Source organism: Pseudophryne corroboree, chromosome 10 (assembly GCF_028390025.1).
Source record: "Pseudophryne corroboree isolate aPseCor3 chromosome 10, aPseCor3.hap2, whole genome shotgun sequence".
NCBI classification, from domain to species: Eukaryota; Metazoa; Chordata; class Amphibia; order Anura; family Myobatrachidae; genus Pseudophryne; species Pseudophryne corroboree.
In genome coordinates, this window is record NC_086453.1 from 320556293 (window position 1) to 320574816 (window position 18524).

At 47.2% G+C, this 18524-nt stretch overlaps 1 protein-coding gene across 1 annotated transcript in view; it reads right to left on the minus strand.

Moving 5' to 3' along the window:
• Nucleotides 1–18524, minus strand: part of LOC134965328 (indolethylamine N-methyltransferase-like) — a 33864-nt gene that overhangs the window by 2855 nt on the left and 12485 nt on the right. Inside the window, exon 2 of the mRNA XM_063941801.1 lies at nucleotides 1979–2174. Within this exon, the coding sequence (XP_063797871.1) occupies nucleotides 1979–2174 (196 nt within the window). The remainder of the gene's footprint in view (nucleotides 1–1978; nucleotides 2175–18524) is intronic.

Here is an 18524-nt window from a genome sequence, read left to right on the forward strand (position 1 = left end):
TTCCTAAAGTTGTATTAACCTCAATAATATTAATTTCAAGTCATTTACAGCAATTTTTGACCTCACAACTCATAATATTGTTTTCACCAACATTGTCCCAAGGCTGCAGCTTGCTGGCTTCTTACAAAGTGACAGAGCAGCGGCAGAAAAGAAAAGGGGAAAATTGTCCGCGGGACCTCCCACCCTCCCTTATGTTGCATATTAAAAAATACATGCATACTGTAGTTTAACAATGTGCATTGCCAAGATTTTTCCTGTGCTGCCCTCTTTCACTTAAACGAGCTTCTTCACTCAATTAGACTTTCGTAGACCTTGCTAACTTTCAAACAGGCACTGAATACCCACCTGTTCATCAAAGCGTACCCTTCTGCTGCATAACCTAGCCGCTGTCCCAACCCCCTGCCTCATGCCTTTACCATCTCTGCCTCACTTACTTCCTGCCATTGGGCCACCTTCTGCTTTCTTGCATCGCATGTCACTTGTCTGTCTCCCCTCTAGCCCCAGATTGTAATCTCCTTTAAGCAATGCTGTTTTCACTCCTGTACTCACAGACTTCTCTTGCTCTTAATCTACAGCTCTTTCCTACTTAGCGACAGTCTATCTCTGCATATCCTCTCACACATAACTGGTCATCAATTCCAATGGCTGCCTGCCCCTAATCCTATGCTTATTACTTCTTTGCTTCCTTAGATCTCAGCTGTATTGTGTTCTGATAATTGTGGTGCTATTTGTTACCTGTGCACTGTTTTAATTTTTCAGTTACTGTAATGTTAAGTTTTGTGTACCCTGTATTGTTCTAATGGGTGCTGTATGTACGGTGCTACAAACCACTTGTGGAACCTTATAAATAAAATGTAATAATAATTAAAAACCAAGCACTTCAGCAAAAGTGCTCAGTTTCTTTTGACCCTCACAAACCAATATTTTGGAAAGACTACCTAGGATCACTAATGAAGATGTTGATGATGAGGATTTTAGTGGCGGATATTGCATTGTCTGGTCCAAACTGCTGGTAGCTGATACAGAACTGCTTTATATTATTTTACAAATTATTATAATTTAGTAAAATAGATTTCATGAACTCACCGCAAATGACATAACATAGAGGAGGAGCCTAGATTGTTAATGTGCCTACTTCGACTAACTCTGCCCTCACAAAGGGAGCAGATACCTTCACAAACAATGTCATGATTTGGGTAAAAATAATCCTACACCCAATAGATGGCTTTTTGGTCTTATGACCAGACATCACAATGGTTTCATTTTATCACGGGAAAGAACTGCTGTCACTGGTGGCTGACTTACACAAACAACATCATCATCAACATCTTCACCTTCATCATGCTCATTAGTGTCAAATATAGTAGTACACATATATCACCCTCATCCTGTTACACTTCCTCACAAGCATCCTCAATAGTGAAAGGATGCGAAGGAGACTTCTTTAAGAGTACAGTGTGAGAAATGTCAGACTCACATATAGCTAATGTGGACACTTCTAGACTTGCCTCAGGGATTTGTGAACACACAGTTTGTTCTTCAGCCTTAGTTTTTTTTGGGGTGCACTGATTTGTCATTTTTTAATGTGACAACTCTACCCCGTTTTTAACATTGTGAGAGATTTTGATTTGAAGTGTCCACTACTAAACTTTTTTTTTTGTTTTATTATTTATTTTTTATACACTGCTGAAAATCACTGCACTTATATTATAGTAATGGTGGCACAAACCAGTGTGCACCAATAAAGGGTTAATGCTGCATTGCAGGCAGTGACACAAAAAACAAAAAGTGACTTATATTGAATGCAAAACACAAGGGATCCGACACCAAAATAATGACATTTTGCCTTGTTTTGGAATCTGAGTCTGGCAGGAAACCTGAGCCAGGGCTTGGATTCCCTCTCTACTTACTGTATAATACCTGTATATTATTCGGATGTTTGTGCAACTTGTGCCCTTATCATAGAGAATTCACTTACCAGTCACTTCCCAGTTCTGGAAAATATTGAGAGAGATGATTCCAGTCAAAACCTCTTTCTTCTTTCTTCACCCATTTCTCCAATTCCTTAATGAAGGAATCTTTTGCTTCGAGAACAATAAATTCATTAAAATTTTTACAGATTGGCAACAGCTGTAAAATGACGGGTCCAGTTGTAAAATCAATCAAGACATCTCCTTTAAAATAAAACCAAAACAAAATAAAAAATAAGAGCAATATTAATGAAACATTCATCAATGTTACATTAACAAAATTAAATTTTTTACATTTTTAATAAACTCTGTTTTTTAATGTTTTTTAATGCTTTCATTTACCTTTTTATAGCATATACAATCAAGAGAAAAGATAAATATGAAATGCTGAGGATGGGATACTTAGGGAGCAATGTTATGTTTTGCTTCTACTTAAAGCACTTATTAATACTGTCACAATTTCAGGGATAAATTATGGATGATAACTGCCAACTACTGTAGGTTTGGTGCTACCCAGGACAGAGGTACTGCCAAGGCTAGCTGAATAGCTGGAGAAAAGAGGATTTTATGTTTACTAAATATAGCCCTAAATGCAGTCAAATACATGAGAGATATAATGGTCACATAACAGTTTCTTTAAATCGTCCTATTTAGATTCCAACTCCTTAGGGCTGTTAAGCTGGGTACACACTAGATAATATAGCAGATGATGTGCCCAATTCTGACAAATCGTTCACGATATTGTCTAGTGTGTATGCACAATGTCACTGGCATCGTTCGTGTCATCGCCTGTCGAACGTGCATTCATGGCCAATTGCCGACATCGCCAGTGAATGCCATGTTGCCGAATAAAGCATGGCTCCTGCTCTCCCCACCGTCATTCACCGTTGCCTGCATTGGCAAGTGTGTATGCCCAGCCGCCGACGATATCGCTGGGTACATCGTCTAGTGTGTACCCAACTTCAGTATATCATCAAAAGAGATGGAGAGAGTAACTTACCTAAACCATTAATTTTTAGCATGTTATTGTTAAAATTTCTAAATACATACAAAATAAAAGCTTTGTCACAAGACATACAGTACAGTGCTGCTTTCATACTATTTGAGGTTAGAGAGTCGATATATATAGTATAGATAGACATAGTAAAATGGCTTATAACAGTTTAATATATATATTTTGGCAAGAGCACCTGAAACATGTTCAGGGCCTAACAGGGCTTAAAGTGGTCACCCACACACACAAATATTAAGTGGACCTAGGGCCAGTGCTAGTGTTTTCTGCACCCCCCTACAAACTATAAATTATTACCCTAAAAAACATACTTTATAAAGGGACATTGATCTCACAAAGAAGTAGCATGATCACATAATAGTACCCCCAATTCAAATGACACCACACAGGGGAAAAATCTTATTCACATTACACCACATAGTAATGCCCCTTATTCAGGTTATGTCACTTAGTAGTGCCATTTATTCACATTGCACTACATCATGGTACCTCTATACATGATATGCCACACAGTAGTGCTCCTTATATACAATTCCCACAGTAGTGCCCCTTATACACAATTCCCACAATAGTAGAGACCCTTACACATAATGACCACAGTGGTGGTGCTTATATACATATTGCGCACAGTAATGCCCCTTATACATAGTTTCCCCACTCTCTTGTCCCTTGTCTTTAAGATGCACAGAGCATGGTTCTCTTAATGGCTCCTCTTCACTTCAGCAGCAGTGAATGCCGTCCTACGGACACAGCATGTGTGAGTACCAGGAGGGGTGGGCTGTACATGAAGAAGGACAATGGAGTCACCAGGACCAGAGGAAGAGGGGTGGCTGCAGCACCTGTATCATGGATTGATGTAGGTGATGGGTTAGGTTTTTCTGTTGGAATTACTGTGCAGGGAAATGGATGTTGCGGAACTAGATCCCCCTACCATTACAGGTGGTGGAACTCAGTTCCACCTTGTTCCCCCCCCACACACACACACTTTAACCTCTGGGGCATACAAACTAGGGTTGTGCGCTGGGCAAAATCTTGAGTTTTGTATTTTGGTTTTGGATCTGTATTTCCTTCATGTTTTGGATCTGGATTGGTTTTGCCAAAACCACCCTTGCTGGTTTTGGATCTGTATTTTTATAGAAAAATTATCAAAACAGCTAAAATTACAGAATTTTGGGCTGTTTTTGTTCCTACAGTATTATTAACCTCAATAACATTAATTTCTCTATCGTCCTAGTGGATGCTGGGGTTCCTGAAAGGACCATGGGGAATAGCGGCTCCGCAGGAGACAGGGGAATAGCGGCTCCGCAGGAGACAGGGCACAAAAAGTAAAGCTTTTTCCGATCAGGTGGTGTGCACTGGCTCCTCCCCCTATGACCCTCCTCCAGACTCCAGTTAGATTTTTGTGCCCGGCCGAGAAGGGTGCAATCTAGGTGGCTCTCCTAAAGAGCTGCTTAGAGAAAGTTTAGCTAGGTTTTTTATTTTACAGTGATTCCTGCTGGCAACAGGATCACTGCAGCGAGGGACTGAGGGGAGAAGGAGTCAACTCACCTGCGTGCAGGATGGATTGGTTTCTTGGCTACTGGACATCAAGCTCCAGAGGGACGATCACAGGTACAGCCTGGATGGTCACCGGAGCCACGCCGCCGGCCCCCTTGCAGATGCTGAAATCAGAAGAGGTCCAGAATCGGCGGCTGAAGACTCCTGCAGTCTTCTAAAGGTAGCGCACAGCACTGCAGCTGTGCGCCATTTTCCTCTCAGCACACTTCACACGGCAGTCACTGAGGGTGCAGGGCGCTGGGAGGGGGGCGCCCTGGGAGGCAAATGAGTACCTATAAAGGCTAAAAATACCTCACATATAGCCCTAGAGGCTATATGGAGATATTTTACCCCTGCCTAATTTTTCTAAATAGCGGGAGACGAGCCCGCCGGAAAAGGGGCGGGGCCTATCTCCTCAGCACACGGCGCCATTTCCTCTCACAGCTCCGCTGGTCAGGACGGCTCCCAAGTCTCTCCCCTGCACTGCACTACAGAAACAGGGTAAAACAGAGAGGGGGGGGCACATTTATGGCGATATTTTGATATAACAAAGCATCTATAAGGGAGCACTTATTATAAGGCTATCCCTGATATATATATAGCGCTTTTGGTGTGTGCTGGCAAACTCTCCCTCTGTCTCCCCAAAGGGCTAGTGGGTCCTGTCTTCGTTAGGAGCATTCCCTGTGTGTCTGCTGTGTGTCGGTACGTGTGTGTCGACATGTATGAGGACGATATTGGTGTGGAGGCGGAGCAATTGCCAAATATGAGGATGTCACCCCCTAGGGAGTCGACACCAGAATGGATGCCTTTATTTATGGAACTACGGGATAGTGTCAACACGCTAAAGCAGTCGTTTGACGACATGAGACGGCCGGACAATCAATTAGTGCCTGTCCAGGCGACTCAAACACCGTCAGGGGCTGTGAAACGCCCTTTGCCTCAGTCGGTCGACACAGACCCAGACACAGGCGATGACTCCAGTGGTGACGGTGACGAATCAACCGTATTTTCCAGTAGGGCCACACGTTATATGATTTTGGCAATGAAGGAGGCGTTACATTTAGCTGATACTACAGGTACCACTAAACAGGGTATTATGTGGGGTATGAAAAAACTACCTATAGTTTTTCCTGAATCAGAAGAACTAAATGACGTGTGTAATGAAGCGTGGGTTGCCCCTGATAAAAAGCTGATAATTTCAAAGAAATTATTGGCATTATACCCTTTCCCGCCAGAGGTTAGGGAGCGCTGGGAAACACCTCCTAGGGTGGACAAGGCGCTAACACGCTTATCTAAACAAGTGGCGTTACCCTCTCCTGAGACAGCCGCACTTAAAGATCCATCAGATAGGAGGATGGAAAATATCCAAAAAAGTATATACACTCATGCAGGTGTTATACTACGACCAGCTGTAGCGACTGCCTGGATGGGCAGTGCGGGGGTAGTTTGGTCAGAATCCCTGATTGAAAATATTGATACCCTGGACAGGGACAATATTTTACTGTCGTTAGAACAAATAAAGGATGCATTTCTTTATATGCGTGATGCACAGAGGGATATATGCACACTGGCATCACGGGTAAGTGCTATGTCCATTTCGGCCAGAAGAGCTTTATGGACGCGACAGTGGACAGGCGATGCGGATTCAAAACGGCATATGGAAGTTTTGCCGTATAAAGGGGAGGAGTTATTTGGAGTCGGTCTATCAGATTTGGTGGCCACGGCTACAGCCGGGAAATCCACCTTTCTACCTCAAGTCACTCCCCAACAGAAAAAGGCACCGACTTTTCAACCGCAGCCCTTTCGTTCCTTTAAAAATAAGAGAGCAAAGGGCTATTCATATCTGCCACGAGGCAAAGGTCGAGGGAAGAGACAGCAACACGCAGCTCCTTCCCAGGATCAGAAGCCCTCCCCGGCTTCTACAAAAGCCTCAGCATGACGCTGGGGCTTCTCAAGCGGACTCGGGGACGGTGGGGGGTCGTCTCAAAAATTACAGCGCGCAGTGGGCTCACTCGCAAGTAGATCCCTGGATCCTGCAGATAATATCTCAGGGATACAGGTTGGAATTAGAGACAGATCCACCTCGCCGTTTCCTGAAGTCTGCTTTACCAACGTCCCCCTCCGAAAGGGAGACGGTTTTGGAAGCCATTCACAAGCTGTACTCTCAGCAGGTGATAGTCAAGGTACCTCTTCTACAACAAGGGAAGGGGTATTATTCCACTCTTTTTGTGGTACCGAAGCCGGATGGCTCGGTAAGGCCTATTCTAAATCTGAAGTCCTTGAACCTGTACATAAAGAAGTTCAAGTTCAAAATGGAGTCACTCAGAGCAGTGATAGCGAACCTGGAAGAGGGGGACTTTATGGTATCCTTGGACATCAAGGATGCGTATCTCCACGTTCCAATTTACCCCTCACACCAGGGGTACCTCAGGTTCGTTGTACAAAACTGTCACTATCAGTTTCAGACGCTGCCGTTCGGATTGTCCACGGCACCTCGGATCTTTACAAAGGTAATGGCCGAGATGATGATTCTTCTTCGAAGAAAAGGCGTATTAATTATCCCATACTTGGACGATCTCCTAATAAGGGCGAGGTCCAGAGAACAGCTAGAGATGGGATTAGCACTGTCTCAAGAAGTGCTAAAACAGCACGGGTGGATTCTGAATATTCCAAAATCCCAGTTAATGCCGACAACTCGTCTGCTGTTCCTAGGGATGATTCTGGACACGGTTCAGAAAAAGGTTTTTCTCCCGGAGGAAAAAGCCAAGGAGTTATCCGAGCTTGTCAGGAACCTCCTAAAACCAGGAAAGGTGTCTGTACATCAATGCACAAGAGTCCTGGGAAAAATGGTGGCTTCTTACGAAGCAATTCCATTCGGCAGATTCCACGCAAGAATTTTCCAAAGGGATCTGTTGAACAAATGGTCAGGGTCGTATCTTCAGATGCACCTGCGGATAACCCTGTCTCCAAGGACAAGGGTGTCTCTTCTGTGGTGGTTGCAGAGTGCTCATCTATTGGAGGGCCGCAGATTCGGCATACAGGATTGGATCCTGGTGACCACGGACGCCAGCCTGAGAGGCTGGGGAGCAGTCACACAAGGAAGAAACTTCCAGGGAGTATGGACGAGCCTGGAAACGTCTCTTCACATAAACATTCTGGAACTAAGAGCAATATACAATGCTCTAAGCCAGGCAGAACCTCTGCTTCAGGGAAAACCGGTGTTGATCCAGTCGGACAACATCACGGCAGTCGCCCATGTGAACAGACAGGGCGGCACAAGAAGCAGGAGTGCAATGGCAGAAGCTGCAAGGATTCTTCGCTGGGCAGAGAATCATGTGATAGCACTGTCAGCAGTGTTCATCCCGGGAGTGGACAACTGGGAAGCAGACTTCCTCAGCAGACACGATCTTCACCCGGGAGAGTGGGGACTTCATCCAGAAGTCTTCCACATGCTGGTAACCCGTTGGGAAAGACCAATGGTGGACATGATGGCGTCTCGCCTCAACAAAAAACTGGACAGGTATTGCGCCAGGTCAAGAGATCCGCAGGCAATAGCTGTGGACGCGCTGGTAACGCCTTGGGTGTACCAGTCGGTGTATGTGTTTCCTCCTCTGCCTCTCATACCAAAAGTATTGAGAATTATACGGCAAAGAGGCGTAAGAACGATACTAGTGGTTCTGGATTGGCCAAGAAGGACTTGGTACCCGGAACTTCAAGAGATGATCACGGAAGATCCGTGGCCTCTACCTCTAAGGAGGGACTTGCTTCAGCAGGGTCCCTGTCTGTTTCAAGACTTACCGCGGCTGCGTTTGACGGCATGGCGGTTGAACGCCGGATCCTAAAGGAAAAAGGCATGCCGGAAGAAGTCATTCCTACTTTGATTAAAGCAAGGAAGGAAGTAACCGTGCAACATTATCACCGAATTTGGCGAAAATATGTTGCGTGGTGCGAAGATCGGAGTGCTCCGACGGAGGAATTTCAACTGGGTCGATTCCTACATTTCCTGCAATCAGGATTGTCAATGGGTCTCAAATTGGGATCTATTAAGGTTCAAATTTCGGCCCTGTCGATTTTCTTTCAAAAAGAATTGGCTTCAGTCCCTGAAGTCCAGACCTTTGTTAAGGGAGTGCTGCATATACAGCCTCCTGTGGTGCCTCCAGTGGCACCGTGGGATCTCAATGTGGTTTTGGATTTCCTAAAATCTCATTGGTTTGAACCACTAAAAAAGGTGGATTTGAAATATCTCACATGGAAAGTGACCATGCTTCTAGCCCTGGCTTCTGCCAGGAGAGTGTCAGAATTGGCAGCTTTATCTTACAAAAGCCCATATCTGATTTTCCATTCGGACAGGGCAGAACTGCGGACTCGTCCGCATTTTCTCCCTAAGGTGGTGTCAGCATTTCATCTGAACCAGCCTATTGTAGTGCCTGCGGCTACAAGTGACTTGGAGGACTCCAAGTTACTGGACGTTGTCAGAGCATTAAAAATATATATTGCAAGGACAGCTGGAGTCAGAAAATCTGACTCGTTGTTTATATTGTATGCACCCAACAAGATGGGTGCTCCGGCGTCTAAGCAGACGATTGCTCGTTGGATCTGTAGCACAATCCAACTTGCACATTCTGTGGCAGGCCTGCCACAGCCTAAATCTGTAAAGGCCCACTCCACAAGGAAGGTGGGCTCATCTTGGGCGGCTGCCCGAGGGGTCTCGGCATTACAACTTTGCCGAGCAGCTACGTGGTCAGGGGAGAACACGTTTGTAAAATTTTACAAATTTGATACTCTGGCTAAGGAGGACCTGGAGTTCTCTCATTCGGTGCTGCAGAGTCATCCGCACTCTCCCGCCCGTTTGGGAGCTTTGGTATAATCCCCATGGTCCTTTCAGGAACCCCAGCATCCACTAGGACGATAGAGAAAATAAGATTTTACTTACCGATAAATCTATTTCTCGGAGTCCGTAGTGGATGCTGGGCGCCCATCCCAAGTGCGGATTATCTGCATAAATTGTACATAGTTATTGTTAACTAATTCGGGTTATTGTTGAAGGAAGCCATCTTTCAGAGGCTCCGCTGTTATCATACTGTTAACTGGGTTCAGATCACAAGTTATACGGTGTGATTGGTGTGGCTGGTATGAGTCTTACCCGGGATTCAAAATCCTCCCTTATTGTGTACGCTCGTCCGGGCACAGTACCTAGCTGGAGTCTGGAGGAGGGTCATAGGGGGAGGAGCCAGTGCACACCACCTGATCGGAAAAAGCTTTACTTTTTGTGCCCTGTCTCCTGCGGAGCCGCTATTCCCCTGTCTCCTGCGGAGCCGCTATTCCCCATGGTCCTTTCAGGAACCCCAGCATCCACTACGGACTCCGAGAAATAGATTTATCGGTAAGTAAAATCTTATTTTCCACTCCTTTTCAGTCAATTTTAACCACCTCACCAACATAGACCAAAGCCTGGCTGAGCAACAGAGCAGTGGCACAAACACACGGCAGTTATTTCTGTTTAAAAATATTTTAGAAATTAGTAATGTATTAGCAATAACCAATTGAAGCAACTCGCAAGTACTATCAATAGAAAACAATCCAACACAGAAATTTACTGAGAATTGTGTGTAGAATATCATTGCTCTAAAGTAGTTAACAAACAGCAAAAAAACAAAACACCACACTGATTGGCTGAAAGCCATGACAGATGGCTCTCTCAGCCAATCAGTGGTCAGCCCATTGAATATAATGGGACTGGTGCCTGAGCCAAAACCTCAGGATCCAACAGCTGGATCCTGAGGTTTTGCCTCAATTTGGGATACGGGGCCGGCAGGGAGATCCGAGCTGTGGCTCAGATCGCCCCTGATCCATTATGTTTGGGTCTGTTCGGTTCTCTGGGAACTGAACCCACTCATTTCTACTACTAACCAATAAAATTCATTGATGTTTCGACATTTTTTCACCTACTTATCACAGTCCAGTTATTGTTAATCATTGTCCCAACTTTCACCCTTTATCAACCACAACACAAACTGTTTTTATTCTTAGCCATTTATATTAATGTACAGTATATAATAGATGCTATGGGTATAGGTGCAGGATTCTATTCTTGCTCAGCATTAAGGATGATACAGTATGGCAGCAGCATTTAGTGCTAGCCTCTGAAACATATTTGGGGTAGACATGTCTTCTTCTCTGTCCATCAGTTAAGTAGAACAATGTATTTTTTTATTTGCAAGCAGCTTTAACCATGTCTTGCAAACACTATTACTGTTTATTTAAATTTTACAAGTGGTGGAGTGAAGTAAATTTTTAATAATGCACATACTACACATGGTAGTTATTAAAAAAAAATAATCCCCATATATCAACAAGAGAAAACAATATAAAAATATTCCATATTAGAGCCTGGAGGATATCTCAACACAGATTCAAATTACTGTACTATTATGAAGAACGTTGTTTGTGGGAATCTTGTTCTATTTTATTATGTTATTTTCAAGAGAAAACTTTTGGAGCTGAGTTATTTTCTTCTTCCTTTCCTTGTTTTTTTCTTTAAGGTATTAGTGCCTTTGATCATTTCCTCTATACAATTTTTGCTATTCATACTTTGTTATGATTGGGCAGAACTTGGCTTTGATTGGGTAGCTCAACTCACCATTTTATTGTGCCTCTACATACAACCTAATTATATTAATATCTTCTCTTCCATCCATCCATCCATCCATCCATCCATCCATCCATCCATCCATCCATCCATCCATCCATCCATCCATCCATCCATCCATCCATCCATCCATCAGTTAAGAGGTACAAGGCATAATTGGGTATATTCATGAAGAAGTGAAAAGAGTGGAGAAGTGAGCCTGTGTAGAAGTTGCCCATGGCAACCAATCAGGGCCTGTGCAAGGTTTCAAGACACCCTAGGCAGAGCTACCCAATACCGCCCCTGCTCCCCCCAATACCCTCTGCCCAGCCACTCACATACATAACTGACTTCTTTAAATATTATTTCTCTGACGTCCTAGTGGATGCTGGGACTCCGTAAGGACCATGGGGAATAGCGGCTCCGCAGGAGACAGGGCACAAAATAAAAGCTTAAGGATCAGGTGGTGTGCACTGGCTCCTCCCCCTATGACCCTCCTCCAAGCCTCAGTTAGATTTTTGTGCCCGGCCGAGAAGGGTGCAATCTAGGTGGCTCTCCTGAGCTGCTTAGAATGAAAGTTTAGTTAGGTTTTTTTATTTTCAGTGAGTCCTGCTGGCAACAGGCTCACTGCATCGTGGGACTAAGGGGAGAAGAAACGGACTCACCTGAGTGCAGAGTGGATCGGGTTTCTTAGGCTACTGGACACTAGCTCCAGAGGGACGATCACAGGTTCAGCCTGGATGGGTCACCGGAGCCGCGCCGCCGTCCCCCTTACAGAGCCAGAAGAGACGAAGAGGTCCGGTGAAATCTGCGGCAGAAGACATCCTGTCTTCAGACTAAGGTAGCGCACAGCACCGCAGCTGTGCGCCATTGCTCTCAGCACACTTCACACTCCGGTCACTGAGGGTGCAGGGCGCTGGGGGGGGGAGCGCCCTGAGACGCAATATAACGGAATACCTTAGGTGGCAAAACAGAATACATCACATATAGCTCCTGGGCTATATGGATGTATTTTAATCCCCTGCCATTTTACACAGAAAAGCGGGAGATAAGGACGTCGTGAAGGGGCGGAGCCTATCTCCTCAGCACACAAGCGCCATTTTCCCTCACAGCTCCGCTGGAAGGACGGCTCCCTGACTCTCCCCTGCAGTCCTGCTTCAGAATCAGGGTAAAAAAGAGAAGGGGGGGCATTTTTGGCAGCAAATAACGATAATAACAGCAGCTATAAGGGAATAACACTTATGTAAGGTTATCCCTGTATATATATATATAGCGCTGGGTGTGTGCTGGCAGACTCTCCCTCTGTCTCTCCAAAGGGCTAAGTGGGGTCCTGTCCTCTATCAGAGCATTCCCGGTGTGTGTGCTGTGTGTCGGTACGCGTGTGTCGACATGTATGAGGAGGAAAATTATGTGGAGGCGGAGCAGTTGCCTGTGTTGGTGATGTCACCCCCTAGGGAGTCGACACCTGACTGGATGATTGTATTTAAACAATTAAGTGATAATGTCAGCAATTTGCAAAAAACTGTTGACGACATGAGACAGCCGGCAAATCAATTAGTGCCTGTCCAGGCGTCTCAGACACCGTCAGGGGCGCTAAAACGCCCGTTACCTCAGTGGGTCGACACAGACCCTGACACAGATACTGAGTCTAGTGTCGACGGTGACGAGACAAACGTAATGTCCAGTAGGGCCACACGTTACATGATCACGGCAATGAAAGAGGCATTGAACCTTTCTGACACTACAAGTACCACAAAGAAGGGTATTATGTGGGGAGAGAAAAAACTACCAATATTTTTTCCTGAGTCAGAGGAAATAAATGAGGTGTGTGAAAAAGCGTGGGTTTCCCCCGATAAAAAACAGCTAATTTCTAAAAAATTATTAGCATTATATCCTTTCCCGCCAGAGGTTAGGGCGCGTTGGGAAACACCCCCTAGGGTAGATAAGGCGCTCACACGTTTATCAAAACAAGTAGCGTTACCGTCTCCTGATACGGCTACCCTCAAAGAACCAGCTGATAGAAGGCTGGAAAATATCCTAAAAAGTATATACACACATACTGGTGTTATACTGCGACCAGCAATCGCCTCAGCCTTGATGTGCAGTGCTGGAGTCGCATGGTCGGATTCCCTGACCGAGAATATTGATACCCTGGATAGGGACAATATTTTGTTAACTATAGAACATTTAAAGGATGCACTACTATATATGCGTGATGCACAGAGGGATATTTGCACCCTGGCATCAAGAATAAGTGCTATGTCCATCTCTGCCAGAAGAGCGTTATGGACGCGACAGTGGTCAGGGGATGCGGATTCCAAACGGCACATGGAAGTATTGCCGTATAAAGGGGAGGAGTTATTTGGGGCTGGTCTATCGGACCTGGTGGCCACGGCAACGGCTGGAAAATCCACCTTTTTACCCCAGGTCACTCCACATCAGCAGAAAAAGACACCGTCTTTTCAAACTCAGTCCTTTCGTTCCCATAAGTACAAGCGAGCAAAAGGCCACTCTTTTCTGCCCCGGGGCAGAGGAAGAGGAAAAAGACTGCACCATGTAGTATTACATTACACTGTCTACAGGACCACCATGTAGTACCAAGAGCATTTTAATGACCGCCAGACAATACGGAGAGCCTTTTAGTGACCGTCAAACAATACGCAGATCATTTTAGTTACCGCCAGACAATACGGAGAGCATTTTAGTGACAGCTAGGCAATATGAACATTGTAGAGACCGCCAGACAATTCGGAGAGCATTTTAGTGATCGTCAGACAATACGGAAAGCAGTTAAGTAAACAGCAGACAATACGGAGAGCATCAGTGTGCCCAACATACAATATTGATAGCCAGTGGCGTAACTAGAAATTTTTCTCCCCCAAGCCAAAAAATTCTTTGGCGCCCCCCCCCCGCCGCATAATTGGGAGCAAGAAAGGGATAAATATGCGCGCGCCTTCGGCGCGCGCTGCAAAAAAGGGGCGTGGTTTTGTTGGAATGGGCGTGGTTTCTCATAAAGGGGCGTGGTATTGCAGGAAAAGACTACCTTATACCCCAGTTTTGCAACCTGCACGCCCAGACGTTAGCCACCACAGGAAAGAAAAATAATCCTGATTCATGCCCCTTACATTATTTGTCATTTTTCCTCCTTATAGTAATGCCCAGTATACATTATGCCACATACTGCAATGGCCCTTAGACATTATTCCACACACAATAATGCACATGACACATTATGCCACACACCATAATGCCCCCGACACATTATGCCACACACCGTAATGCCTGTGACACATTATGCCACACACCGTAATGCCTGTGACACATTATGCCACACACCGTAATGCCCCCGACACATTATGACAGGAATCGCAATGCCCGTTATACATTATGCTACACACTGCAATGCCCCTGATACATTATAGCACATACAATGCCTGTGACACATTATGACACACACCGCAATGACCTTGAGACATTATACCACAATGCCCGTGATATAGTATACCATACACCGTAATGCCTGTGACACATACCGCAATGCCCTGCCCGTTATACCCTATGCCACACACCGCAATGCCCGTTATGTATTATGCCACACTGCAATGACCCTGAGACATTATACCACATACCACAATGCCCGTGATATAGTATACCACACACCGTAATGCCTGACACATTATGACACACACCGCAATGTCCGTGATACATTATGCCACACACTGCAATGACCCTGAGACATTATACCACATATCACAATGCCCGCGATATAGTATACCATACACCGTAATGCCTGTGACACATTATGACACACACCGCAATGTCCGTGATACATTATGCCACACACCGTAATGCCCATTACACATTAAGTCCTACAGTAAGGCTTCTAATTACTTTTCAATTACCTTCTCGTTGTCAGGGGTTTCATGCACTGGGTGTCATGCTCGTTGCCAGGTGTTTCATGCACTGGGTGTCATGCTCGTTGTCAGGTGTTTCATGCACTGGGTGTCATGCTCGTTGCTAGGAGGTAGTCCTTGTTGCTAGGGCTGTGCTCCCAGTGCCACATATGACCCCAGTGCCAGATATTCCCCCACGGTGCCAGGTACTCACATGCCCCCGGTGCCAAATATAGCCCCCCCCCATGTGCCAGGTACACATATACCCCCCCCCGTGCCACATATGCCCCCAGTGCCAGATATTCCCCCCCAGTGCCACATATGCCCCCAGTGCCAGATATTCCCCCCGTGCCAGATATGCCGCCAGTGCCATATATTCCCCCCCAGTGCCACATATGCCCCCAGTGCCAGATATTCCCCCAGTGCAAGATATCCCCCCTAGTGCCAGACATCCCCCCCCAGTGCCAGACATCCCCCCCCCAGTGCCATATATGCCCCAGTGCCAGACATCCCCCCCCAGTGCCAGATATCCCCCCCAGTGCCAGACATCCCCCCCCAGTGCCATATATGCCCCAGTGCCAGACATCCCCCCCCAGTGCCATATATGCCCCAGTGCCAGACATCCCCCCCAGTGCCAGATATCCCCCCCAGTGCCAGACACCCCCCCCCAGTGCCAGATATCCCCCCCCAGTGCCATATATGCCCCAGTGCCAGATATCCCCCCTAGTGCCAGACATCTCCCCCCCAGTGCCATATATGCCCCAGTGCCAGACATCCCCCCCCCAGTGCCAGATATCCCCCCCAGTGCCAGACATCCCCCCCCCAGTGCCATATATGCCCCAGTGCCAGACATCCCCCCCAGTGCCATATATGCCCCAGTGCCAGACATCCCCCCCCCAGTGCCAGATATCCCCCCCAGTGCCAGACATCCCCCCCCCAGTGCCAGATATCCCCCCCCAGTACCATATATGCCCCAGTGCCAGATATCCCCCCTAGTGCCAGACATCTCCCCCCCAGTGCCATATATGCCCCAGTGCCAGACATCCCCCCCCCAGTGCCAGATATCCCCCCCAGTGCCAGACACCCCCCCCCCAGTGCCATATATGCCCCAGTGCCAGATATCCCCCCTAGTGCCAGACATCTCCCCCCCAGTGCCATATATGCCCCAGTGCCAGACATCCCCCCCCCAGTGCCAGATATCCCCCCCAGTGCCAGATATCCCCCCCCCCAGTGCCATATATGCCCCAGTGCCAGACATCCCCCCCCCAGTGCCAGATATTCCCCCCAGTGCCGCCGTCGCCGCCGCCGCCGCTTATTGGAGGGACACGGAGGGCACAGATCGCCTCTCCTGTGTCCCTCCTGCTGCATCATCTCCGGCGGCCGCGGGTCTAATAGGGGGAAGTGCCGTCCGTGAGCCAATTAGAGCTCACGGACGGCACTTCCCCCTATTAGACCCGCGGCCGCCGGAGATGATGCAGGAGGGACACAGGAGAGGCACACGCTGTGCCGTCCGTGTCCCTCCAACAAGCGGCGGCGGGAAGGAGAAAGCAGACTGACATGCGGGCGCTCGTCCGCATGTCAGTCTGCTGTAATCAGTGGCGCCCCCGCAGCCCCTCGCCCCCAAGCCACCGCGAGGACTGCGGGGGCAGTAGTTACGCCACTGTTGACAGCATGTAAGTGAATGCCCCACAATGCTGAATATATGAAAATGGACATAATTCTGAGTAAGACGCAATTTATAAACATCCCTGGATTGTGACAGGATAGGAAATGCCCTATAGGCCATTAGTGATCCTAAATATATAACAGGGCAATGAGAAAGATTAGTTGGCCACTGGTTACTACTGCTTGGGTCTCATGAACACTTATCTCTCTTTTAATAATTAATCTCACAAAATATAGTGTGCAGACTCTTAGGGGCCGATTCAATTGTTTTGGGCGTCTAAAAATCCCATTTAAATTGGACTTTTTAGACGCCCAAACAATTGTCACAATTCATGTATCGCACCCAAACAGACCAGGTTTAGCCGCCTAAAACAGCTAAACCCGTCTAAACTCCCTGATTTGGGCGTCCAAACTCAACGTTTGTACACCCAAAGTGCTGAGTTTCCAAACATTTTTTCTCGCACCTCAGGAGGCTGCGAGAATTTTTTTTAGTGCTGCTGCTCCTGGACGTCTAAATGGAGCAACAATTTAATTACTCTGTTTTGCGCCCCCTGGTGTTAGCTGTGGGGAAAAACAATTGAATTGGCCCCAACGTGATGTACAGATTTAATAATCCCCCCCACCCTTTAAATATTTCCCCCCTCTCTTTATACAGCAATTTAAGCTCTCACCCCCACACTATAAAATATATTTAATGATTTTCTCCCCCTCACTGACCTCAGAGCTGGCTTGCGGGTCCCAGCAGGCAGATTCAGAATCCAGCTCCAGTATCCCAAGTCCAGCACGTTGTCTCCTTCTTGGGGGATAAGATGTCATGACGTCTCAGCCCCCAGTGCCAATAGCACAGCGCCATCTACTAATCACTGGTCCCGACGGAGGAGGGGAACAAGCAGCTCTGCAGGTATATGGAGCCTAATTCAGACCCGAGCGCTGTTGTGCAAAATCGCACAGCGTACAATTATTGAACGACTGCGTATGGGTATGGATCGTAGAGCGCACGCATGTCTGATTGACAGGAAGCTGGCGTTTGTGGGTGGCAACTGACCATCCTGTGGGAGTGTCAGAAAAAACTCAGGTGTTCCCAAGCGTTTTCAGGGAGGGTGTGTGACGTCCAGTGGTGGATCCAGGGGGAGGGGGGCACCCAGGCACGTGCCACCCCTGTCATTTAGAAGATTTTTTAACTTTCATTTTAGCTGCATGTGCCCTGGCTTCGTGATGGTCCCATACAGCAGCGCCAGTCCCGGCTCCCGGCAATGTCGCTCATCTGCTGTAATGAGGACGCGACACTGCCACAGCCTGACAGAGGAGTCGGGAGAAGAAAAAATGCTTTGCTGCTGTGAGGTGGGTTGACGTCGGGGGACAGGTAGATGCTGAAACAGGACGGGGGACAGAGGGCCATAGGCGTCGTAATGGGGGGGGGGGGGGGCAGGGGGGCAGCTTGAACTCCCAAACATGATGCGTCGTCGCCCTTTTCTGTGCTAGCCGGCTATCTCTTAACTGGTGATATATTACTGGGAGGAGGCGTGGCTGTGGGCCTGGAATGCCACGCCTTCTCCCAGTAATGCATCACCAGTGAGGAGACAGCCGGGTATTACAGAAGAGGGGACACCCATGGGGATGCAGATGTAAGCGCACCCCCGCACTGAATTGGGGGGGGGGGTTTGAAGAAGAGCGACTGGCACCACAGCGGAGGCGGAGGGGAGGGGATGGAGGGGGTTGAAGGAGGGGAGATCGGCACCACAGCAGGGTGCCAGAATTAAATTCAAACTTGCTCCCCCCAGCGTAAAATCCTTCTGACGCCCCTTACAGAGGGCACTATT